Source organism: Gadus macrocephalus, chromosome 4, assembly GCF_031168955.1.
Source record: "Gadus macrocephalus chromosome 4, ASM3116895v1".
NCBI classification, from domain to species: Eukaryota; Metazoa; Chordata; class Actinopteri; order Gadiformes; family Gadidae; genus Gadus; species Gadus macrocephalus.
Window position 1 is genome coordinate 21,546,564 of NC_082385.1, and position 8,899 is coordinate 21,555,462.

The 8,899-nt window shown below is 42.7% G+C and overlaps 1 protein-coding gene across 1 annotated transcript; it reads right to left on the reverse strand.

The window, feature by feature from the left end:
• Positions 1–425: 425 nt before the first annotated feature.
• LOC132455463 (acyl-CoA-binding protein-like) lies at positions 426–4,338 on the reverse strand. The gene is made up of 5 exons (XM_060049326.1): positions 4,332–4,338; positions 1,646–1,673; positions 1,425–1,540; positions 824–886; positions 426–591 (listed from the first exon to the last, which is right to left on the reverse strand). Exons 1-5 carry the CDS (start codon positions 4,336–4,338, stop codon positions 518–520), a joined length of 288 nt encoding a protein of 95 aa, XP_059905309.1. The 3' UTR covers positions 426–517.
• Positions 4,339–8,899: the final 4,561 nt, after the last annotated feature.

The following is an 8,899-nucleotide window of genomic DNA, read 5'->3' on the forward strand; positions in this document are numbered from 1 at the left end:
GATACAATAAAACCTTACCTTATAATTCAGTGAGAAGGCCTATACTCAACCACCCTTAACCACATCTTTCAGCTGAAGCCTTCCCAAAAGCATTTATCTCTATGTATCGATCTATTCCAGTATAAAGTCTGTTAACTAGCTCCAGTGGGTCCGCTGATAATGCTCTACTACAATCATCTGTCCTTCTTCATCTGATATCTCAATACATGCTGGTGTGATGGAAAGCATTTAAATTGGTGCAGATGAAATAGAGCTAACTGTTTGTTATTGTGCCAAAAAGGTCTACTCTCCAAATCAGAAAGATGTAGCCTAAAATACATGTTTTTTATATGAAAACCTTGTGCTTTTTAGAAACCCATCTGCAGAGGTAGTACAAATGCTTGAAGTGTATTTTTTTTTTTTCATTAAAACCCCTAATTGGGCTATTTTACAACCAACAAAATATTAAAAGAAATTACATATGGATGGGTTAAGACATCACATTACATGTAGTGTAAAGATTAGTAAGGAACAGCACCTAGATGCCGTACTTGACTTTAAAATCTTCAACAGCCTTAATATAGCCTTTCGTTGCTTCTTCTTTGGATAGACCTGTTGGTTAGACACATTGAATTCAGTCAGTTGGGAGAGAAAATTCACATTAATTAAGCTTTCAATTTTGTGCCTTTAATATTCAAAAGTCGAACCAAATTTATTTAAATAGAGCGTTAATCTATTCTACTCTCACAAGCACAGGAATTGGGATAAAATAAGAATACCATGAGGGAAAAATATATGCAAATACACTCTGGAGTTTGAAAGTTGTATTTGTTAAAGTAATGACCTTTTCTGGATTTCCACGCGTCCCATTTCTTCTTCCCAACAAAGTCTAGCATCCCAGGCCGCTCTGCAAGCTACCCCAGATGTCACAAAATGTACAGTTTGTAATATTAAACAGTTTGTATAAATTATAAATATTCATCATCAATCGTGCCTAATGCAATCGATCAGTTCTATGCGGATTCGTTAAGAATAGTCCAAGTCAAACAACAAAAAAAATCCTGCATGGATGTGTAATATATAGGCTAGATAGATAGATTGAAAGAGAGATAGATGTAACTAGATAGATAGATAGATAGATAGATAGATAGATAGATAGATAGATAGATAGATAGATAGATAGATAGATAGATAGATAGATAGATAGATAGATAGATAGATAGATAGATAGATAGATAGATAGATGCTTAGGGTTTCATTCACTTTTGTTTATTTAAAGAAACGGACACAACTGGGTATAAACCAATCTCGCTTTACCCAAAGTGCCCAGAAATTATGATCACAATTGTCTTTCTCATGTGATATTGGAGGGGAGGAAACGATCTCAAGGCCTAACTTTAAACACTAAGAGTAACCAGATAATCAGTATATGGGGGGTCTCTCACCTGTGATTACATCCCCCTCGGTGGTCTGCTTGTAGAGCCCGTACAGGACCCCAAGGTCCTCGGTGCTCGGCCTCACCTTCAGGACACTCCTCCACGGCTCTCTGGAACTCTTCCTCCTGCAAACGCAACCCATTAAACACATAACAGAGGAATACATGATGTGGTTCAGGGATAGATGGTAGTATGAGCCCGATTGCGAAATGAATAGAAATGTTACTGACGGACATGACGGCCGATGGATCTCTTCTCCTACCTCAGAGGGCGCAGCGCTTCATTTATAGGCTCTGGTGGTTGAACCGGTCGATCTGCATAGCACCCACCGAGAACAAGCATATACGTGTGTGAAAGGTTATTGTCCACCTGGAGGGAGTGTTCAATCTGAACCAATGCTGTTTAAATATTGCGAGACAAAAAAGGATTTCCATGTTTTTATAATCCATTCACCACCGCCTGTGATGCCAGTTCCCCAGTAGACACCAACAGATGGCACTGTCGACACCCTCGATGCTGTAAACCCCCCTACAAATGATATACTGATACTATATGTACACTTGGCTGTGTCTCAATTCAGGGGACGCATCCTTCGAAGGGTGCACTGCATTCGAAGGGCGATTGCGTCCCTGCGACGCGTCAAGGGCTGTCCCATTTCGAAGGCACCTTCAAATGCGGCCGACAAATGCAGCCTTCTTTTCCCATATTGGAAGGATACATGTATCCTTCACGGCCCAACGCATCCCAAGTATCATTGAATGATCATCCCAAGTATCATTGACCGCAGATGGTTGCAGATGCAACCATCAACCACCTGCAGACGGAGGGGACTCGTCGACGCCACTTTGCCCGGGGCTGGAACTTTACGTCCTACGTCACTCGCTATGGGTGTGCATGTGTGCGCGTAGCCGTCACTCGCGATGGGTGTGCATGTGAGAAAGCTTTTGGCTTTTAGTGTCTATGGCAGGGATGCCAGGGTGAAATTGGTCAGGAGATTTTTTTCAAGTGAGACCTTGGGGGGCCGGATTACACTTTCGTACTGAAAAGGCCTGAAAAGGCCAAACACTGACTCAACACATGGATAGGTAGGCTATTTTAAATTATGCTTGAAGGCCTAGGCATCAAAAATAAATTGCATTGGCCCCAAAATAGCCTCACAATGAGGCCTACAATTACAACGCCTCGTGCCCACTACCTCCGTCCGTTGACTGATCCCCATTGACTTTGAATGGGGACGGACGCGCAATGCATTGTGGATCTGTGCGCTGAAGGCTCCGTCAAAAAGTTGAAAAATTTTCAACTTTTTCGGCAGCGACGGATCCGTCATCCAATCAGATCACGTATGCAAATTTAAGCACTGTGACACTACTCGGGCTCTGACGACCCTGGAAACCTCCCCCATCCGTCAGCCATGCCTTCCCAGTCCTTTGACTGACGGTGCAGTGGGCACGAGGCGTAAAGCAGGAGACAGCTCCCCTCTAAAAACTTAACATTTTCCTATCCATGCAAGTAGCCTACATTTATAAATGAGAAATGCAACAAAATAGACTAGGTGCCAACAAAACACATTTCCTTTAAATTGTGTAAGTGTAAACTGTTAATTACTTTTATTTTATTTATTGAAGGCTTGCATAGGTGAACTAGGCGATCGCCTAGGGCGGCAAATGCGTTGGGGGCGGAAAAAGTGTTGGGGGCGCCCCCTGGTGGCGGCCTTAATTAACGAATTAATTTTAATGAAACATGCGTGTTTTCTAAACACGTTTCGAAATGGAATAGAGAATGGGGGATGAACAGTTATTGAATCGTAACAGACCAGCAGCAGTAACAGACCAACTGACGGAGTCCAAAAAAAAAAAAAGAGTGACACAGTCGGGCCGTGTCCGGCCCGCAGGCCGTAACCCTGGCATCCCTGGTCTATGGGTTGGTAATAACGGTTCTGATGATTTTTCTGATGGAAAAGTGGTATTTTATTTCCATAATCTTTTGTTCAGTGAACGCATAAACCCGTTTGTTAGTTAGCAGTTAAACAAAATGCGATCTCTTTGTTTACAGTTACCAACGACCAACGTTTAAAGACTGATGATTGGGGGTTCGATTCCCTAGTGATGCAAGGTCAAAATGAAGGTTCTTTCATTTTGGACTGCACACACATCACGGATACGAGCACAATGTACACACATCACTGTCTTTACAATTTCTAGGCAACCGAAGTTTAAAGATTGTCAAGTGGTTAACTCTTGAATCACATGTACTAAGACCTGATGGGTTAGTGGTCAGAGAACAACTCATTAACGCGGGGATAAGGGGTTTGATAACTTAATGAAGCTAGCTTTTTTCTTTCATATTGGACTGGATGTTTGTATGCCATTTTGCGTAAGTTGTAGTTTATGATGAAGAAATGTTACTGGGGTTAAGGTTAGGGTAACGGTAAGGGTAAGACACAAAGTGTTTTTGCAACACAATATTTCTTACAATAACACAAAGTATAAAGTTTTGATGACTCCAGTAGGAACCTTAAGATGCCTAGAGAAATGCGTGAGTGCTCACAAAACATCAACAAGTCAGCAGTGTGGTACAGGGTGATCATTTCTGATATACAGTACAGAAGCTGTAACTATTAGCCAGGAGTGGGAAAGATGCAGAATCAGACGTTGGAAGCAATAAGACACACCAACACACAGTTGCCTGTTGCAAAATGGTTCACAGTTTAATAGAAATAGTTAGGGTTAGCTAGGGATTTTTTTCGAAGAACAGAGAACAGTACACACTGTGCACCCCACTGCCGAGCTCCATGGCATCCTCAGGATTTTGGGTTGATTTAGGTTGTTTCGTCATGTTAATCGCTAGTAATAGTAAGTCGTTTGTAGAAATATAGCCTATCATCACAGACTGTAGGAATGTCACCCAGACACCCACTCTCCATCGCGAACGACACTGACGCTCGTAATCCTGTAGTGCAAGGGAGTTCGTGCACAGATCCCTGAGACAAACGGCTACGCGCACACATGCACACCCATAGCGAGTGACGCAGGACGTAAAGTCCCGCCCCGGGCCAAGTGGCGTCGATTTGAGAGTCCAGCAGCCGGAGCCAGAGAATGTCTAATATGAGGAGAATGGGCACTCGCGGGTTAGTTCCGGTTTTCTGGACTGGTTGCAGTAATAATCTCTGACCACGCGGGGCGCTCGTAGGCGAGTCCAGAATGAATGGGAGCCAACGGGGTTTTATCCTCAGAATCCACTTTTCTCACGATGTAATTTTTTGTCAAGTAATTTGAAAGTTGCTATCAAAAAGGTGGGGCTAAGATAATAAACTCAGCTGAATATTGCATTTTTTAAGGTCACGTATCTGTTCTAAAAAGGCGTTAAAAACATGCGATGACGTCACACATTGTCATACTGTCAGAGGTACTGCTTTACGGCAGTTTCTAAAGCACTTCCCTTTTCCCCAGCCTGTCCTCCAAGAAAATACGACCGCATAGGTCGTTTGTACCGCCCCAAATTACGACCCACTGGAGCGTATCAAAATGTAGCGCCTCTAGCGGTCATGCAAATAACGACATTCTGAAGTCTCGGGGCCGCTCGTGGACGCTCGTGGTTGCTCGGGACGCGCATAGCTATCCCTCTCCCGGTATCACGCCAAGGCGTAAAATAGATACGTCTGTCCACAACGCAAGGCGTGTTCAGGGTGACGCTTTGCCAAAGCGTCACCCTGAACACGCGTCCTTCTCCATTCGAAATGAATGGGGGAATAGCACCAACAGCGATACGTTCTCCTAGCATTTGGTGAAATTGTTACGTAGCCATATTAATCGTTATTATCTGAATGGGAAATGCAATATTTTAGGACTGATACACCATTAAATGTGTTTCTAATGAAATTTCTAGCGAGAAATGTACATTTTCCTTGCATAATCTTCAGTCAGTGAATGTGTATGATCTTTATTAATCTTTATTATCTGAATGGGAAATGCAATATTTTAGGATTGATTCACCGTTAAACGTGTTTCTAATAACATTTCTAGCGAGAAATATAATTTTTACTTGCATAATCTTCAGTCAGTGATTGTGTCTGATCTTTAGTTTTATAGTTATTAGGAAGATTTAATCGGCTCGCTCGCATGTTTCAACGACGTCAGGTTGGAGGTATCATATATATGAAAGAGGGCATTCAATTATACTACAATGATCAATTAGGAGGCCGAAGCCCTAAAGGAAGTGATGCAATAGGTGACTGCAGGTCGACAACATTTAAGTAAGCTGTACTTTGAGGTCTCTTATATATCAAAGGGGGTCTCAAAGGACGCATACGCTTCAACCTGTGGCTCCAGCCCTACAGGAAATGACTCAGCAAGTGCTCCCTCTCGTTGCACCTGCACCCAGCGGCTCGCTTGCAAGATTTTGGCCTGAAGTTCTTCCCAGACCTACACCGTAGCCATCCAACCTGCATATCTGAGAATCAGGCCTCTCTTTAATAATGACAAAAAGTTATGAGAGAAATACACATTAACTTTTGTCTCATAAGCGGCGTGGTGCCGGCTCCTTTTGACCTTTTGACCCCTGACTTCTGGGGGAATAGCTGCATCAATTCATTAGTCAATCAGAAGCATGTAAATATCTTCCCGGTGGCATAAGAGGGCGAACAAGGTGTCCTTTAACATCTAGGCTTCCAGGCGATTGCAACGGTGCCACACATGAGCATATTCGAACATGTTTAATGGTAGTAATTAGCTGTCGAAATTGGAGGCCTTAATCAATAATGAGCAGCTATTGATTTGCTTCCCGATAGAAATGTGTGACAAATTACATGTTATTTAGCATCTACACATTGAGCTGAGTCCAATGACACCGAGCATGACACTCTAGCAAATGGTAACATGTTTTTTACATGGTACACCTAGGCAGTGGTGTAGTGGTCCCTGGAGAAGTGGGTATACTCTAAATGTTTGCCCTTTTTTTAACGCAGCCCAGAAAAACACCCTTTTTTTAGACAGTAACAGTGATATTTGAGACTACTCTTTTTAGTTTACTTACATTGGCACATAATTTCTGCTGCTTGATCTCAGGGAGGAAGGATTATGAAATGACTAAACAAATACTGGCCCACAGACTAGTGAGAGACAACTATTCCTTATTCCTGGAATGACACTTATTCTCTCACATGGCAAATCAGTAATTTATTTTGTAAACGGTGTCTTTGAACAGCTGATTCGCAACACATAGCATGGGCCAGAGTGTGCCACTATTATGAAATTAACATGACTTGATCAGGAGCAGTAGGTATTACTGGTCACACAGGCAGCCAGCATGAATGTAAAATATAGATGAGGCAAACATGGTGTTTCAGCATTTATTTAAATAACATACTACTTATGTAGTATGTTATTTAAATAAATAACATACTAAAGTCATGTCAGTGATACTGCATCCTTATTCATATTTCACCTTAGATTAAACATTAGATTATTTCACTTTCACAACAATCATCTCGTTAGATATGTATAATATCAATATATATATATAAATATCATATGATGATTGAACATCATCATTCAAATTATTCAACAAAACAATATGTAACAAAACAACAATATTTAGTTTACAAAGAAAAAATATAAATGCATTTACAACACATCAACTGTGATATGCTCTCTGAGCCCAGTACTGGGTTTCTAACCATGATCATACTACAGTATAGACAGACTTGCTTTCTGCAGGAGTTTTCACACTGCACTGTCTAGAACGCACAGAAGAGGCAGCCCGATGGCTCTTCAACCAGGTCTCAAACAGCCTCCTCTCCGACGGGGGCGGGGGACAGAGCGGGCGTCGACGGTAACTGTACCGGTGTACGATCGCTAACATTAACTGCTGAGCTGCTGGCTGATATTGATTCGCGAGGACGTTTGAAATTGTCAAATGAAATTTTTGTTTGGATAGCTCGCTTCATTTTACCGGATTATTATAGAAAATCAGTTAAAGTAAACTTGTAAAAGTAAATTTGTCTTTCGCGATATTTACTTCGGCATGACCCGCCTTTCTCTCCCTCCGATTGGCTCATTCGTCGTCATGCCTACAGTTAACCAATCTAATCAGTAAAGGCAGCGAGTATTGGCCAATAAGTTGCAGAGTAGCGTGGGTCATGGCTTCACCGGGGAAAAGTGCGCGATTTCGCTTGCAGATACTACTGAATGGTGCGCATCTGGGGGGGTTTAGAAGTGGGTATACGCAATGCTGACTGAAAAATAAGTGGGTATACGCCGTATACCCGCGTATACCCTGGACTACACCACTGCACCTAGGTCTAGGACATGATCTCAGTGTAGCAAGAGGGCGAGCTTGATCTCATTGGACTCAGCTTAACGTATAGATGCTAAATAACATGTAATTTGTCAAAAATCTCCATCGGGAAGCAAATCTATAGCTGGTCATTATTGATAAAGGCCTCCAAAATCGACAGCTAATTACTACCCCGAAACATATTCAAATATGATCATGTGTGGCACTGTTGCAATCGCCTCGAAACGTAGATGTCAAAGGACACCTTGTTTGCTCCGTTACGCCCCCGGGAAGATATTTTCATACTTCTAATGGATTGATTCATATTTTAAGGTTCTCGGAGTGAGACTTTAAGATGCTGCAGCAGAAGTGTTGGGACGAAAGATGATATCAAGACATTTATAGAATATTCCCATTCACATTATGATTCTTCGTCATAACATCCGACCAAACATCCTTTACATTCACCGAGCGAAGATTATGAAAGTCCAGGCCCCCCCTTCCTGAACTCGGGGTCTGACTGGGCCAAGTTTCGGGCAGGAAGGACCCCCCCTTCCTGCCCTCGGGGTCCGACCGGTGTTTCGGTGCGGGGGTCCCAGTTAGGCCCTAGAATAAGGTATTCAAATTTCAGGGCGGTAGGACCTTCCTATCTCAAAAACTGTTTTTCCACCACATTCTGAACCATTAGGTCTTGCAGGCAACACTTCTGAGGGGCTTTGTCCAAATGACAGTCCATTTGGGAAAACTTTTTTTCTCTAAGGGCTAGAAGTCCAAATCTCGGGTATGTCGTTCTCGGGGCCCCGGGAAATGTGTGTAAACATTTTAGGATCCCTAGCTATCTCGAAAAGGCCGGAAAAGGGGCGTGACCTCCAACAGTACAGTAAATGTACATAAGACAGAGGTTAGTTTCTAGTCCTCATTTTTTGTGAGATGGAGGTGTACATTTGTGGCTTAAGGTGTGTAGACACAGCTGGCCTGTGGCCACGTTTTTGAAGTCTGGGGTCAAAAGGAGCCGGCACCGTGTATTTCTCTAATAACTTTTTGTCATTATTAAAGAGAGGGCTGATTCTCAGATATGCATGTTGGATGGCGTGTAGGTCTGGGAAGAACTTCAGGCCAAAATCTTGCAAGCGAGCCGCTGGGTGAGGTGCAAAGAGATGGAGCACTTGCTGAGTCATTTCCTGTCGGGCTGGAGCCACAGGTTGAAGCGT

Coding starts and splice junctions, on each gene's coding strand:
- LOC132455463 (XM_060049326.1), bottom strand. Junction 1,541..1,645: donor ATCCATCGGCCGTCATGTCC/GTCAGTAACATT, acceptor TTGCGTTTGCAG/GAGGAAGAGTTCCAGAGAGC. Junction 887..1,424: donor CGAGGGGGATGTAATCACAG/GTGAGAGACCCC, acceptor GGTAGCTTGCAG/AGCGGCCTGGGATGCTAGAC.